General features: G+C 42.1%; 1 protein-coding gene across 3 annotated transcripts; it reads left to right on the top strand.

Annotated features, from left to right (window-relative positions):
- Positions 1 to 2,112: 2,112 nt before the first annotated feature.
- On the top strand, positions 2,113 to 12,957 carry ATRIP (ATR interacting protein). 3 transcript variants are annotated; one of them, XM_036390764.1, is made up of 13 exons: positions 2,113 to 2,393; positions 3,584 to 3,669; positions 4,672 to 4,842; positions 5,462 to 5,577; positions 5,881 to 6,041; positions 7,007 to 7,105; positions 7,559 to 7,688; positions 8,451 to 9,179; positions 9,732 to 9,874; positions 10,426 to 10,517; positions 11,352 to 11,435; positions 11,714 to 11,960; positions 12,430 to 12,957. In XM_036390764.1, the coding sequence occupies exons 1-13, from the start codon at positions 2,117 to 2,119 to the stop codon at positions 12,489 to 12,491; spliced, it is 2,397 nt and encodes a 798-aa protein (XP_036246657.1). In that variant the 5' UTR covers positions 2,113 to 2,116; the 3' UTR covers positions 12,492 to 12,957. The 3 variants fall into 3 exon arrangements, with proteins under 3 accessions (XP_036246657.1, XP_036246658.1, XP_036246659.1); XM_036390765.1 differs by having other exon boundaries at positions 3,587 to 3,669; XM_036390766.1 differs by lacking the exons at positions 10,426 to 10,517; positions 12,430 to 12,957 and having other exon boundaries at positions 11,714 to 11,816.
- The last annotated feature ends 3,997 nt before the right edge of the window (positions 12,958 to 16,954 follow it).

Here is a 16,954-nt window from a genome sequence, read left to right on the forward strand (position 1 = left end):
ATAAAAGGGAGCTAAAAGTATTGCAAGAGTCAAATGGTAATGCTAAAACTGCCCGCGTGGATTGAGGGCTGACACCTGGATCCATTAGTCCTAAGTGGAATATTCAAATAAAACAAGAAATTCTGGCTATAAAAATCAAAAGATGCCACATTTGTCAGGTAGTGCCAAAGTCACGCTTTGGTTTCTTGTGTTCTCCTCAGGGAGTTTCAGGTTTAAGACTCAATGTAAGCAAGACACAGAAAAGTGAGAAATCAGCAGATATGCAACTGTGTCACTTTCATCCCCCTACCCAAAAATGGTTTCATGAGCAGCTGTATTTAAAGCAAATTCTACATCTCAGACTTACTTTGTTGTTAATCTAATCCCCTGCAAGTCATTTTCTCTTTAGCAGGAACACCTGGAACAGAGGAAACAAAAGTCAGTACCTTGGTTTATCTTGTTAAAAATAAAGTCTGTGCAAGTGTTCTACCATTCTATTTTTCCTCAACTTCAGCTAGAGGAAGAGGAAAAAGTAAAACTGAAGGTATACCACTCAAACAATATACTATTATTTAAAAGCAGCAATAATAAAAAATAGTAATACTAGCACAATCCTATTAATTTCTTAAGCAACCACAAAAAATCCCAAACAATCAAACAACAAAAAAGCCCACCCAAACAAAATCTATCCAGAATTAAGAACAAGTAATGTCTAAATCCAGTTCCTTTTAGATTACTTAAATTAAGCTCTCAATACATGTCTCTACAAACATAAGCAGTAAAAACAGAGCACTAGAAATTACCAGGAGAGGTTTTAAACTAAACAACAAATTTTGGTTTTACTCCATCTCCTCAAAGCATCTCTCTTTAAACATAAAGAGATAAAACCATTCTTAAAAGCAAGAAGAAACTTTTCTTTATGGCAAGACTACAAAGACAAACATTACGTTACCATTCCCACTAGAGGGAGAAAGGCAATAATTCCAAGCATAAATAATGGCACCTTTAGTATTCAGAGCATCAAACCCATCATAATTTCCCCAGTTTCGCACATAATTGATAAACAACTTCTTGGAGAAACAAAAATAAAACCTTCAGGCAATACCTCAAAACTTAAAGTACTGCAAGTGCAGTTTCCATCTGAAACCACCCCTTTTATTTGCACCTGAGCTGAGCAATCCCAGCTGATGGTCCCATTGGGATCACCTGCTGCCATTTCAGCACAGCTGGGAGCAAAGACCCTCAGGGCTTTCTTTGGGACTTTCTGGCTCCTCGCAGGCTGCTCATGCAGCGCAGGGATAAAGGAAATTACCCTCTGCTGATAATCTAATTTCCCTGCATGTAATGGGCAATGGGGAAATAAACAAATCAGAATTCTTGAACAGAATTGGAAATATGTCACACCGATGCAGTGGTTTTCACTTAAAAGACCATCAAGGGATTTGTAAATTGATTTGTAGAAATGAAAATAATTTGTAACCCTGTTTTTAAAATGTGCTGCAAGACCATGGTCTCATCTCCTCTTAACAGGTTTATCAACATAGCTGTGGCCTCACACCCACCTGAGTTATACAGAGCAGGAAACTCCATTTTTCGCTCAATTTACAAACGGGCCAAATACGATTACACGAGAGGTTAACGGCAGGAATTTAACAGAGGGGGTTTAGCTGGGACTTTTGCAAATATCGCACTTCCCTGACACTTTCAGAGACCTCAGTTTATCGAGGGCATTCGTGCCTGCGGCCGCACAGCACGAGTCACAGCCGCACTCCAGCTGCGGTGTGACGCCACCGTGCCCGGGATGAAGCCAGGTGTGACATCAGAGGGACAATCCTCACCGTGACGTCACCGCACAGTCTGACGTCATTGCTCGAAAGCCTGACGTCAGCGGCTCCCCCTCACACCGGGGAGGGCACGATCCTTCCCGCCTCCCTCCCTCCCAATCAGCGAGGCGCTTGCGTGTCGGCTGCCCGCAGCCAATCACGAGGCCGCTTACAGCCGGCTCCGAGGCCGCCGCCACTCCATTGGCTGTGCGGGAAGAGCTGCCCGGCGGTGATTGGCGGGCGGCGCGGCGCGCGGGGGGGGCGTGGCTGTGGCGGCCCCGCGGCTTGTGGGCCCCGCGGGTCCCGGTCCCGCCATGGCGGCGCTGCCCGGGCCGCGCAAGCGGAGCGGCACCGCGCTCTGCGGGGACAGCGGGGCCGCGGCCGCCCCCCCGGCGCTCCGCAACGTCCTTCCCCCGCACAAGCGCCCCAAGAGCGCCGTGACCGGGGTCGTGGACCCCTTCGGGGACAGCGATGACTTCACGGCGGACGACCTGGAGCAGATCGACATCCTGGCCTCGCAGGCGCTGTCGCAGGATCCGCCCGCCGGACACGCGTGGGGAGCCCCGGAGCTGCCCCGGGCCGGGCGGCAAGGTCGGTGTGTCCCGGCGGCTGCCCCTCGCTGCCCGCGGCTGCGGAAGGGTTTGGTGTCCCTTTGGCATGGCCTGGGTTGGCAGGGACCTCAAAGCGCACCCAGTGCCACCCCTGCCATGTCAGGGACCCCTTCCACTGTCCCAGGCTGCTCCCAGCCCCAGTGTCCAGCCTGGCCTTGGGCACTGCCGGGGATCCAGGGGCAGCCCCAGCTGCTCTGGGCACCTGTGCCAGGGCCTCACCTCCCTCAGAGGGAAGAATTCCTTCCTAATATCCAACCTCAATCTCCATCACCGTGAAGCCCCTCCGTCTTGTTCTGTCACTACAGGCTCTTGTAAATAGACTTGCTCCATCTTTCTTCTAAGTTCCCTTACGGGAATTGCTGCTGCCTGTTCCCCTGGGCAGCAGCACCCCACGGTGGTACCCCCGGTGTCACAGGGATGGTTGGGATTCGAGGAATAACGAGAATAATAATGCCAGCAGGAACACTGCATTGATCTCACGGCTCCAGGAGCCCGTGCCTGGGGTGTGTGTCGGTAATGCCAGCCTGGGATGAGGGTGCTGCATGTTAAACCTGCCAGATAAAAAACCCGACTTTCCTAAACTTTCAGCATGCTTTAGATATCATATTCTGGTAGCATGTTGGCTTTCAGATGTTTTTCCCCCTGTTAATTTTCACTAATAAATGCATAGCATGCCTTGTATTAACAGCTGACTTTCAGTTTTACTTTGAAAGAAACGAAAGCAGGGGTTTCTTCACAATGAACCTTAGAGAGCTTGAATAATCTAAGTATGTTGTAGCAACCCTGACATCTGTCACCTCTCCTGGTGAATAAGTTTTCAGTGAACACTTGTTTGTGCATTAACTGACGTTATCTCAAAAGAAATGCTTGCTTTTGCTGTGGGTCATCTTGCTGGTTTAAGATATGAGCTGATCTTTAAGGTCCCTTTCACCCCAAATCATTCTGTAATTAGAAATTTGAAGGGCCAGGGGTTCTTCTGCTGTAAGAATTGATGCACAAGCACTAGCAATGTCCCTGTGGTGGCTGGATGAGGCAGTTTACCTGTTTGTAATTGTAGTAAAATACTAAGATATTCAGATGTATGCAATGGCAAATATCAAAACCTTGGTGTTGAGTCACCAGTGATGCACATTCATCATCTGTGCTTCAAATTTTGGCTTTTCCCTGCAGCAGGAAGCAGAGCAGAAGATGGTCTGATGAGAGATGCATTCCAGTTTGAAGTGCTGCAGACACAGCATGAAGAAGTCAAACACAAGGTTGGCAATATCCTCCCTTCTCCTCCAAATATCCCATTTTTGATAGGAATAACTGAAAGGTGGGATAAATCCAGTCCCAAGCATTTAATTCTAATCAAGGTGATCTAATCTTTGTAATCCAGGGGTGTGTTAAAATCATTGTACTAGAAACAGCTCTAGTAATACTAGAGTGGGAGCAATATTTTATTTCTTGGTCATTTCAGATTAGCAAATGCTAACTTTTCAGTTTTATTTGTTCCCTAACAAATAATTTCTCTGCCCTGTCAGCCAGAGTTGTTTTGTTCAACTGAAAAGGTTTGAGAAAGTGACATGGCTTTCAAGTGATTTATGTTACTTTACATTCTGGTGGTCATTTATGCAAAGATACTCTGTTTCCCTTCCTCCATTCTCTGTATCTTTCCCAGCTCTACTATATCCACCTTTATCAGGGAGTCTCCTACCTGAACACCACATTAAATCATAATTTTACAGTTGCAGAGAAGTGTCTTCCTGATCTTTTCTTCTTGCTTTTCTGAGTAAGTTCTGTATTATCCCCAAAGTCTTGTCTCTGAGTGGTAGTGGCTGCTCAGGAGGTGTTAGAGACTCAATATCATCAAGATTCTGTCTGGGGGTGGTACCTTGTCTCAGAGTGCTTGCTGGCTGTCCTGATGGATGTAGTAGTATAATTAAATTATCACTGTTATCATCCAAACAATGAATAAATTATTGATGTGCGTGACTAGAACAGTTTTTTTTTTTTAAAAAAGCCCCAAACATAATTGCAGAAAAGGGGAAGGGGAAGGATGATCTTGTAATTTTTTTAATTTATTTTAAAGAACACAGTAGCTGAGCCTGATTTAATTAAAAAATATTAGAGGCAACATGTGTAGAATTTCTAAGCTGGGTTACCAGGAGCATTTTTCTCCCTAGAAATTACAAATACACCTAACTTTCAACCACATACTGATGCAAATGCATACTTTTGGCTATATCCATCCTTTAATGTAATTCCTCTGTTTGCAGCTGAAAGAAATGCAGGATGAAATTCTCACTAAAAATGGAGAAATTAAAATTCTGCGTGACTCAATGCAGCAGATGGAGCATGCTATGGAAGAACAGAAAAAATCATACCTGCTACTGGAGCAGCAAAAATCTCAGATTTTGAGTGAAAAAGAAAAAGAGTTCTCCAAAAAGGTTTGTAAATATGTCAATTACCTGCAGATCATGTGCAGATGCTGATTTATGAGTTAATCATGTCCCAAACCATTTAGTCAAAGGAAGAACATTTGTGTGAAATTGGTGTGAAACTTGCACAGTGCTTGCTTTTATTTTCTTCCCTAGAAGAAAACTTCTGTAAGAACTTGTTGAGGGTTTCCCCTGCCAAAATAAAGGAGTAAATTCAGGTGGTAGAAATTTTCATTTACTTATGCTTTTTTGAAGCCACCCTGAGAACCTTGCAATTGGAATGTATTTTAGAGTGGAAGAAGTGACAGAACAGGCTCTGTGGCTCTGATGAGATTGCTGTTCTTGTTGCAGTCATCTCTGGGCAGCCCTGAGGAGGACAGAGGCTGCTCTGCAGCCTCACAGGAGCCGTGCTCTGCATGGCACTTGCTCTGTCTTAGCCACTCACAAAGGCTTCCTGCCTGAACTCCTGGCACCTGGCTCTCAGACAGTGTTAACTGGGCTAACATTCCTAAAAATGGAGATCTGGGAGTTCCCATTAAGCAGATGGTGATCTGGAGCTCCCTGGTAGCTCAGTTGCTCTGCTTGCACCACTCCTGAACCGGTGAAAGTGCCCTGAACTCCCTTTCAGGTGCAGTCGCTGCACTCCGAGCTGCAGTTCAAGGATGCAGAAATGAATGAATTAAGAACTCGACTTCAGAACTGTGAAAGAAACAAGCACCTCCCTCAGGCAGTTCCAACAACGAGGTAGGGGGGTTGGAAAAGGAATTTGTGTTCATTTTTGTAATACATGTGTTTAAACTATTGAAAAGCTTTTCTTTCATCATGTGACTCTTAGCTCTGTGGTCTTTTAAAAAATACAACAAAAAAGTCTGATGACATCTGTGAAATTTGCTCAAAAAAGAGTCTTCCTTATATCTGTGACAGAAATTCAAAGAGTTTATAGTGAAGTATCTCTAAAACTCTAAAACATCAAACAGTGCAGAGAAAATAGATTGTTGTTTAATAAAATAATTACAAAAGAAATACTGTTTTGTTTTGTTATCTTAGCCCTAAAAAGAATCTTGTGGTACAAGTGAAATCAGGAGGAAGTTCTCCACAGCCAGAAAGAAGATCTTTTCCTACAAAGGAATCCTTCAATGCTGAAATATCCACTAGGCCATCGAGTTCTTCAGGAAATTTGATGGCCCTGACGACTTCAAACAAAGAAGGTAAACCCATGTACAGCTTGCAACATTTTTAGTTACATGTAAACATTCTACATTACAGAAGTATTTTGTGATTGAACAGTTGCAGTCAGTTCACAGTTATTTTTGGTTAGGTTTTCTTTTTCCACTTTAAACCAACTGGAGTTAAATAGCCATGACTGAAATTTGCATGAAGATCATTTTAATTCATACCTTAGTAACAGATGCCAAGGTGGCAATGATGAAGTGGCCAGTGGCTGCAATAAAAAACTTTATTATGTGATGAACTAAAACATCCAAATTGTTGATCTGTCTTTTCTCATTGCATAAAGAACAGGAAATAATTTGCCTATTTCTTGGTCTGTTAGTCAGCTAATGAATGTTTTGTATTCTTGTTCTAACTTTTTGGGGATTGGATTTTAAAGGGTACATATTTAGCTGTATTTAAAGAAGCAACTGAAACAATGTACTCATTTCCTCTTTTATATGTAGGGCAGAAATTCTCACAAAATTCTATCTTGAAATTAATTGAGTAAACTTTAGGAAATTAATATCTGCATATATTTGAAGATAGCTATAATATGAAACAAAAGTAGTGGTTTTTTAATAGCAATGGGAAATAATAAAAGTAAGAAATGTGGATATCATCAACTAATCCTTACTGGAAAAGACATGAAAAATCTGAGATGTTGCTGTCAGTTACACTGTTCATTCTAAAAATATGGGCAGTAGGAACTCCAGCAAAAAGAAAAATGCAGTAGCCTGAAAGCATTAGTATTGCTATTGTTTGTTATGGTAACAACACTCAATATGCCTATTTGTTTGAAAAAATACATTTGTTTACTTTTTTTCTGAACTCTGCAAGGCTTTTGGCCTTGGTTTGCTTGGTAATTGTGACATATAGAGACAATTAAAATATTATCTAACACTGTGGCTGTGTGTACAGGATGGGTGCAGATCTGTGTTCTCCCAATCCCTGTTTGTTTCAGACAGGAAGATAACCCATCCTGAAGTTTCATCCCTGAAGAAGCACAAAGCAACAGGAAAAAATGGTTCTTACAACTCTGTCCCCAAACGAAAAACACAAGGTAATATCATTCTGGCAATGCAGAAATAAAACCAGGGAAAATGTACCTTTAAAAAAATCCAGAACACTGTAAAGCATTTTCAGCAGTCACCTCAAAGAATTCTTTAGGGTACTGTCTTAGTGGAATTGCATCACATAATTTCAGTGTCTGGAGTAGAAAATGGAGGGCAAGTCACCAGAACAGCTGGGATATGTGATCACTTTGCTCAAGCTATTTTGCTAATATGGGATCATAATTAAAAGACCTCTAAATATAACTTGGTTTGTATTTAAATATCTAAAATTAATTTTTCTGAAAATCATCCTCCTGTTAAAAAAGAAGATTCATCGTGAAAAAACCAAACCAAATTTGAGGTTGTGAGCACTCTCACAATAAGGCTGATCTTCTGAAATACTGATTTTTTTGTTGTTGATGATGGCAAATCTTCTCCAAAGAAAATCTGTATCCTTCCAGGTTCTATCTTGCTGAATGCACTGATGAAGCAGCCCATAGCCCCTGGGTCACTTCTAGGTTTCTGCCACCTTCTCAGCAACAACTCTGAGCCTCTGTCTGGAGCTGTGTTGCCACCCAACTCTTTGGATAGGTAAGTTTTATTTTCTTTGGTAAACTGTACTGCCATGTTCAGCACAGTGGCATTCTCTGTACTAAGAAACACTTGGTCATGCAGGACAGCTCATTCCTGTGGTAAATCATGCTGTGCTTAGGCCATTTCATGCAAAATTTGGAACATCATTCTGTGTCTTTGATTATCACAGATACTAAACACTAGAGCATCCTTAAAAAATAAATTAGGTTAATTATCAGTTCAGGGAAGGCACAGAACTAAAGTAAAGCTGTGAGCAGCTTGCATTGCAATGAGGGAAGCACAGAAACATGATCATGAGTTAAAAGGGAAGAAAATGCTCAAGATGTGATTAAAAAGTTGGTTTTATATCTTCAAAATATAAACCATGTTCAAATTGGTGTGCAACCATGTTCAAATGTACAATTGGTGTACAACCTTCCAAGATATATTTATATTTCCTGGTAAAGCATTTTAAATATGAAGATTGGATATGAATTATAATAGTTTTTCACTTTACAGAATTAATAGCTGAAATACCTTTGCTTTTCAGATAGGTTATTTTATTAGTGATGAAACCTAGAATACTTTGAAATGACTCTTCCATGCAGGCATCAAGGAGTAGGATGATGTTTTTCCCCCTTTATTTCCTATATTGAAAACAGACATCTCTTAGTACTCTGGCCTTTCTATTATTCAATTCATAATATGGATTACTCAGATATCAAGTCTGTTCTCTGCCTTTTCTTGTGAAGCATTTCCCTTTTACTTTTGTTTGGACAGGAAACCCACCCAACTCCCCAGCAGCAGGACAACTCAAGAAGGAATCGCTCCTCTTGTATCCCTGCAAGAAGCTCAAAAACTGGCAATAACAGGACTGAACTTGATTGCTCTGGATGAAGGATTATGTGAGGGAAGGCCAGCAGAAGGCCAGGGAGGGCTCCTGCCCCTCACACAGAGCAGGATCCCAGGTGCTGTGCATCTCCTGCCCTTGCTGGAGCACCACCTTGGTGCCTTCTGCCGAGCAGAGCAGCTCGGGGATGCCCCAGGGAATGGAGCCTGTGGGACCCACCCAACTGCTTCTTCCAGAGCCAGCACAAACACGGGCTCAGGCAAGGAGGACTTCAGGCTGAACCTTGAAGAAACAACTCTTGTATCACTGGGGATCCTTTATTATCTGGTGTTCTACAGCTGGGATGTTGTCCACACGTTGCTGTCTGCTGAAATGGAAAACAGTTCTGCTGCTGGAGATGAACAGATTTCCAAGATGGACAAAAATGTGTTCTGTGACAATCAGTGTGACAATAAAGAAGAGGGCAGGACACAAGGAGGGCTGGCTGCTCCACAGGATCCTCCCAATACTGATGGAGCTCAACATTCTTTGTTTAAAAAGCTGCTTCAGATTTTATCTTTTTCTGCTGCAAGGGGTTCCCAGACTGACAATATCCTGAGCCAAAGCCTAAAGGTTTTGGTAAAATTAGCTGAAAATTCAACTATGGACTTATTAATAAAGTAAGTCAGTAATAGCTTTAAAATTATTTCAGAGTCTGTTGTTAAGCAGTTTTCATTCTCTGTTAAAACTCATCTGGGCAGCTTCCACTAGAAGTTGTACTATGTATGAGAGAAATCACATTTCAGATCATATTTGAGAAGCAGCTGAGGATCTTTCTACTTCCTTTGCTGTTAATGAGTGTAATAATCATCCCTGATCAGTAACGAGGTTTATTTATATATTATTTATTCATATGAAGCAGATGCTGTTGCCCCATTGAAAGTGAAGAACCTTTGTAACATTCATCTTGGGGTTTTTGTGATTGCTGGGAGGTGCATAAGGAAGGAAAGCACAGGATCTCATTCTGGCAGCTAAAACTGCCAGACTGAACTGCAGAGTGACTGCCAAAGTAACAATGTTTTCCAGCATACTTTGTATTTATGACAGATAATTTGAGATTGGGTATGTTCTGAATAGCTTAACAGGCACAAATGATGATACCGTCTACAAAAAGTAGTGTATTTCCAACTTGGGACTGCACTTCCCTTTTCTAACTCAGTTTTGTTTTGAAGTTTCCAGCACTTACTGAGTACTCAGGTGCTGCAGCGCTGCCTGCGGCCCGAGACCCCTCTGCCTGCCGTGCTTCTGACTGTGAGGCTCCTGGGAGCCCTTGCTCAGCACCACCTGCTGGCTGCTCAGCTCTGTTCTCATTCAGGTAAAACACTGCAGCAGACAGAGAACTGTTACCGTGACTGACAGTAATGCCAACAGGCCTTGCTCCAAGGTGCTGAAACCCCAGAAGGCAAAAAGCCTGCTCTGTGACCTGAAAACTTGTTTTCTGCTTATGATTTGGAGAGTATTTGTCTTGTGGTGTCTGTCTACAAGCAGTGCTTTTGATAGCCATTTTAAAAGCACTTTCTAGATTGTGTATTTAAGGTTGATGAGGAAAAAGGGGCTTTTGAGGAGTTTTGAAGTTAAATTTATCTGTGCTCATGGCACTGCTCAGAGATTCCAGTACTCTGCATGACAAATGATCTCTGTTCAGTTCCTTATGAATGCACCAGGACAGGATTACCACAAAGGCAAATATAAGTTTTAGGGATACCAATTTCCTCAGCACTGCTGAAGATGTGGGAAGTAAAACAAGAAGCTGAGCCTGTACCATGAGCCCTAGGACAGAACTCAAAATGTTTTCTTGGCTGATAGAATGAATTTTTGTCATGAACAAGTGGCTGGTTGGAAAAAGAACAAAGTTCTCTGTTTCAGATACCTGCCTTCTCCTTGCACTCTACATGTACATAACATCAAGACCAGACAAATCAGCATCTGAAATGCTTTGGCTTCAGCTGGAGCAAGAGGTAACCACAGCTGAGTGTCCATGTGCTCCTTCCTTCTCCTTCCAGTTGGGGGAGTGGGAGGAGCAGGATTGTGCACAAATTGTCTGAAAACAAGTTCTTTCTCTAGCTGAAATACAAAACTGCAATTATGGGCTTACAGTAAGGGATTACATTGATTTTTGAAAGGACCTGCTTGAAACTGAATCAGTAACTATCCTTGAAGAGACCATTGGTCATAAAAGGCTTTCAAGTCACTGAAAAAACCAAGGGAGATCCTAGGATGGCTTCAGATGTTCAGCACTAAGCTTTATTTTACTTTTAGAGCAATAGAAGAGTAAAAAGAAGCAAGATTTGCATTTCATCTTGATTGTATTTATAACATTTAAAGGCATTCTGTAGTGATTTAGGATTTATATTCCTTGCAATGAATGGAAATGCTACCTTGCTGTTTAACAGTCATGGTTATATACAGAAAGAATAGCATTTAAACCTAATTTGTGTTGTTTGTAGAGACAGAAGTGACAACAGTCTTGTTTGAGGTTTTATTTGCTCTACTTCTCTCATTTTAAAGAATTTTGAACCCTTTCCATTACCCCCACTGTTCTATTAAGTGTAAACATTTGTATGCAGTGAACTAGAGGCCCCTGACCTTGTCAGCCTCGCTCATCAGAAAGTTAAGAAGGTTTCTGTGCAAGGCAAACTCTGTCTATGAAATGTTACAGGGAAAAAAACTTGTACACCTTTGAAGGTAAAAGACATCAGCTGTTAGGAGAAAAAAAATATGCCAAGACTATTTGAAACTAGCAATGAATTAGAAGTTGGCTCTCACTCTAACCCAGCCTGTGTTTGTAACAGACACTGAGGCTCCTGACACGCTGCATGTGGTGCTCCAGAGCAGCAGTTTTATTTCCTGGCACTGACTGTCAGTGCTACCTCGAGGTATGTTCACCACACTCCCCCAGTTTACCCTGCTGACAACTTCCCAGTACTCAATGCTGAAATTGCTTTTTGCCCCTTTTATTTTTTTGCTGTAGAGAAACAGAAGTGTTGTGTACTTTAGAGGATGCCACCTTCTAGGAAGCTTGCTTTGGCTTGCTAGAAAATATCCTGAAATTTGAATGTTTGAAGAGATTAAGCAGTAAAGTTCATATTGAAATGAGTTTTCTGCTGCTATATTTTTGCTAACAGTGTGTTGAGGCACTGTTTTTCTCTTGCAGGGGGTGAAGGCACTGATTGTGATGCTGCACAGACAGTGGATGAAGATCAGATCTGAGACCAGCTTGTGTGCACACAGGGAACGAGTTATTCAGTTTTTACGGGATGCTGTTTTACTCCTGCACAGCCTGTCTCAGAAAGATAAACTGTTCCATGAACACTGTTTGGAAGTTCTCCATCAATATGACCAGGCCATGCCAGGCATAAGAGCCATTCTCAAAAAAACTCAAAAACTGAGTGCCTCTGAAGGTAAAAATCAGTCAAATGTTGGCTTTTTTCCATGTTGCAGAAATAAAAATTTAACTTTTCTCTTTTAACAAGTACCACAGCTGGTTGTTGCTCAGGCCTCTGGAGGCAGTTTAGATTGGATATTAGGAAGAAATTCTTCCCTGTGACAGTGGGGAGGCCCTGGCACAGGTTGCCCAGAGAAGCTGTGGCTGCCCCATTCCTGGAAGTGGCCAAGTCCAGGTTGGATGGGGCTTGGAGGAACCTGGGATAGTGGAAGGGGTTCCTGAAAAAGGCATTAAAGAAAAGAAGGGGAGAAGCTTGTGTGACAAAACACAAATCTAAAGACCTGTTTGCATGGAACCTTCAGAAATTTTATTTGCTGTAGTCTTCTACCATCAGTATGTTCTAAAATGCAGATAGCAGCTATAATTATACTGTATGAAGCAGGAAAAAAAATCATCTTCTGAAACATTATTATTTTTTGTTGCAGAGCTGATTTTGGATGAATTGTATCCTCCTGAGCCAGAAGAGCATGGAACAGACTCCAGCTAGCCAACAGCAAAGATCTCTGTCCTTCCTCATCTGAATCATCACTGCCAATGTAAATGTGAACTTTCAATCATCCTTTTGAGTGCTAACCTTGGGTTGCACTCAAACACAGCACAACTAAGACACATTTCTCTGTTGTAATTATTTCAGTGCTATCTAAATGTAGCTGAAAGCAAAGGAATTTTGATGAGAGTGATACTGCTGTGCAAACTCACTCAATGGCTTATGACTGGTTCTGGTAATGAATTCCATCCTGTATGAAACCACTGTAAATGGAATGGAAATTTCTATTCTCCATTTTCCTGTGACTACAGCTGAATTTATGGTGCTGAGGTGTTTGGCATCACTGCATTCATATGAAAGCCTTTTGAACACCCTTGTGTCTTTTGTAGCTGTACCACTTCCTTGTGTGACTTCCAGAATTTTCATATTGTTGATATTAGTAAACATTTTATGGTGATTTTAAAAATCCTTCTAGAAATAACTTAAGAATTGGCACTTCACTACAGGGCTTTGAGTTTCTTGCTGAGGATTGATGAAATTGAGGTCAGATAACCAATCTCCTGAAAGAGTAATTACTGAGATGCCAAAACAAACAATACTAGAACTTACATTTTCCAATTCACCTTAAAAGAGTAAGATGGTACTGTTGAGGGTTGCATCCTAGGCAACAGAAGGGTATTTACATGTGTGCACAATGACTGGGATTTTTGGTCATGATGAAGATGAAGGAGCCTCTCATTGCTAGGATTCAGCACCAAAGGTTGGAGGAAGAGCTGCTGCCCCACCTTTGAAGTGTGCATGACCCTCACTCACTGTCCCACTGGGCTGCAGGTCATCAGCTGGGCCTTAGACCCTAAAAAGGGAAGTGGGTTATTAAAATGAGCTCACAGGTGAGTGTTAGATAGGAGAGCTCTTTTCCATTTTTAACAGGAATGTGGTTAAGAACAAGCCTGGATCCAGGAACCAGGAGGACAAGAGACTGGATGAGTGGGAAGGAAGCCTTTGGAAAACTGGGAGACATTCTGTGCTCTGGTCATGCCCAAAGAGGCTGTGGCCTGCCCTGCAGCAAAGAGCCCACTCCAGGGTGCTCAGCAAGCTCCTGGCTTGGCTTTTGCTTTGGAAGAGAATTGAAGAACTGGGATAATAACCCAGCACCTCCAGAGGGCCAAAGCTCCTTCCTCCCCCCAGCCTGGGCTCAGCCTCCTCCTCCTCTCTGAGCAGCAGCTGCAGCAGGCAGGGCCAGGTCATTTCTGTGAAACACAAGCTGCCAACTGCTCCTCTCAGTAACAGGTTTCAAGTCCCTGGTAGCATCTGGAAAGCTGCCATGTTCCTGCTGAAATGCACCAAGGAAGGATGCACAGGCACAGAGCAGCAAAGCCTTCCAAGCCTGTGTGTGCTTGCATGGTCACAACCCTGGAAATGTCACCAGGCCCTGGACAAGACAAGCTGCATTTACTGTTGTGACAAAAAACATTTCACTTGTCCATGTAAAATAAATGAATAAGCAAATAAACAAAGCAACTAAAAAAAAAAAAAAAAAAGTAAAACAACCACCAAACAACATTTCCTGGTCTTCAGGATTAGAGAGAAGACCTGGAAAGTGCATGTAAAAGCCCTTTCCTTCCTCAAAACCAAAATAAACATTAAGATAATTCCTTAAGAACAGCCCAATGAGCAGAAGCTGTGGTGAAGCAGTATCTGGCCATGAGCCTGCTGTGAGGGGCAAGCTTAGAGCTGTCCTAACAAAGATATGACAGCCACAGTACCTCAGATACCCCAAAATGCAGTGATCATCAGTTTTCAACAGTTCTCACTGCTTAATTTCTCTAAACAATTTGAGTTTATAGAGATAAGAGACGTTTAACCCATCTGGGTGAACAGAGCAAATGAACTGTTAAGAACTTGGACAAAAACCAGTTCCCTAAAGAATCCCAAACTGCTGGAGCAATCCAGTTCTAAAAAGTTGTTTAAAGAAATTCCTGGCTTCATCTAAAGGTTGTGTGTATGGCAACTTGGAAAAAGGGAGAAGTGGATTATTGCTAAACTTTATATATAAACAGAAGAGTTATCTCTGGAAAAAAACTGATAGGAAAACTCTTAACTGTTCCCTCCTGGCTCTGCATCCCTTCCCATCCACCTCCTCTAACAGACAACACCCAAACATGTACATTTACATTCTTATTTTCTCCTAACTCTGGACTTTAAAATAGTACAACCCAGGCTCCAAACAGATCCAATCCCCTGCACTTGGACAGGCAGGAATCACAGTAACATCATGTTATTGTGAAATTAAACCACAGCTTTTAAAATTGAAGGAATTGTCTGTTCACATTCCTAAGGAAAAATGAGGCTGTACTCCTAAAGAGCAAAGGCAAAAAAAATGTATTTACAGAACCACCATATTTAAGACATTTGCAATGATCAACCTTGACAGGATTATTTTAATATTATGTTGACCTTCAGCAATTCTTCCCTTTTTTTCTTTCTCCTGGAATTTTTCCCAGGATTAAAAAGATCCAATCATGTATGCAACAGCTCATCATCCCTGATCATCAGTTCTTCACTCCCTGAAGAATTCCCACCACAGCAACTTTTCATTTCCCCACCACCTTACAGATAAGCTGTGCCTCCATATTAACTGAGAAAAGCAATTTACTCTGGCATCAAGCACAGGCACAAGACTGAACAATGAAGTGCTGAGCAATGGAAATCCACCAGGCATCTTCTACACATGATTATCACATTCCTCAGCAGCAGCACCCATCTGCTTCCTTGCCCCTGGGGATGGCAACCAGGGTTTCCCCTTGGCTGAAGGCTGAGCTCACCAGAGCTGCTTTTTGCTGCTCAATGAAACCTTGCTCAATTCTACACCTTGCAGGTCATGGGTGAGGTTGGAAGGGGGCTCTGCAGCTCATCCAGCCCCCAGACTCCCACAGAGAAGCCAAAAAACTGCTTTGTGTCGTGTCATATCTTCACCCATCTTTTTAAACCAAGCTGACATGGGTGAAGATGGCAAATACAAAATGCCTTGTTCTGTAGCACACAACATCATCCCTGACCTGAGTTGGGTTTATTCACATTAATCCCACGAGTGAGCTACTGCTTAAAAGCCTGTGCTAAACAATTAGAACAAAGTCATCCTAAGCACTGAATGTTTTTGTTATAGTCTGCAGTATTATTTATGGCTATAATGGCCAAATGGTCACAATTAGGGTCAAATGCAGCAGTTCTGCCTGCACAGACTGTGTTATCTCTGTGAATGTAACAGCAAATGCAAATTTCCACTTCCAGTGTAAATTGCTAAAAAATGTACATTGTTGATTGTAATTTAGCAGATTGGTAAGAAAAGGTGATCTGTGATATGTACAAAGATCTACAAACCCGCTGTGGCTGAAGTTTAGCAAAGTGCTTCCAAGAGCAAGGGCCAACACCTTCACACCTGAAGTGTGACTGCCAGCACTGCTGAGCCTGGACTAATTTGAAAACTTAGTCCTAAAGCTTGTCAGTGCAATAGATGCTCAAAGGCTAACCTGCTTTTGAAAATATCCAGAGGAAATTGCCACTTTATTTTCATATATGGTCAGAATGTAATAACCAGTGCCTGTAGAGTGTCCTAACAGGGGTAACACCAAGAGTAATGTTTTAATCTATGCATTAATCATGTTCTAGGTTGGTGTGTTGAGAATGAACAATTTGATTTGCTATAGAACCTTCTTTACAGCACAGCTGAGCTGCAACTCCTGCCCAAGAGTCTGAGAATGACATCCTACCTGATTCCAGGGGCAAGGTACCATCAGAGTGAACCACAAATCCCATTGCAGGAACAAGAAGTGTTAAATGAAAAGGCTGAAGTAGCTGGTTTAAGTTGTTTTGAGTGCAGTAAGGGAAAAATGGGATATCAGAGGTTATTTTATAATGGCTAACTGGCTCTGAGGGGGGACTGCCTTTACAGAGAACACAATTCCATCAGTGCAGAAGCCTGAGCTCTTGAAATGATAAAGTAACATTTTTCACCTTTCAGGTTTAACTCATGCACTTTTCCCCCTCCTATGTGGCTCACTGAAAAGGTGTAAATCTGACCAGGTTCCTGTGGTACAGGCCTGGCACCTAAAGACAACTAAATAAAAGTCAAATAATAATCAGAGAGAAAAAACCAGGCCCCAAACCACTGGATAAAGCAAATCGTGTGAGTTATTCCAAGTGCTGAGATATGATACTGAGTTTCCATACTTGGAAAAAATAAAACAGGCAAGTATTGCTTGTTTGGCAATAATTGAAGTTTTTCCCTCCTGTGTGTCCAGCTCTTCCCACACAACCCTGCCATGAGTTTTAAATGCATGCCAAGTTTAGTTCTGGAAAAAATCACACTACCATAGACAACTGCTGATTAAACATTATGAAAACATAACCAGCAATATTCCTCACCTAACCCTGGGCTCCCAGTTTTCAGTTCAGCCATTTGC

Source organism: Molothrus ater, chromosome 11, assembly GCF_012460135.2.
Source record: "Molothrus ater isolate BHLD 08-10-18 breed brown headed cowbird chromosome 11, BPBGC_Mater_1.1, whole genome shotgun sequence".
Lineage (NCBI taxonomy): Eukaryota > Metazoa > Chordata > Aves > Passeriformes > Icteridae > Molothrus > Molothrus ater.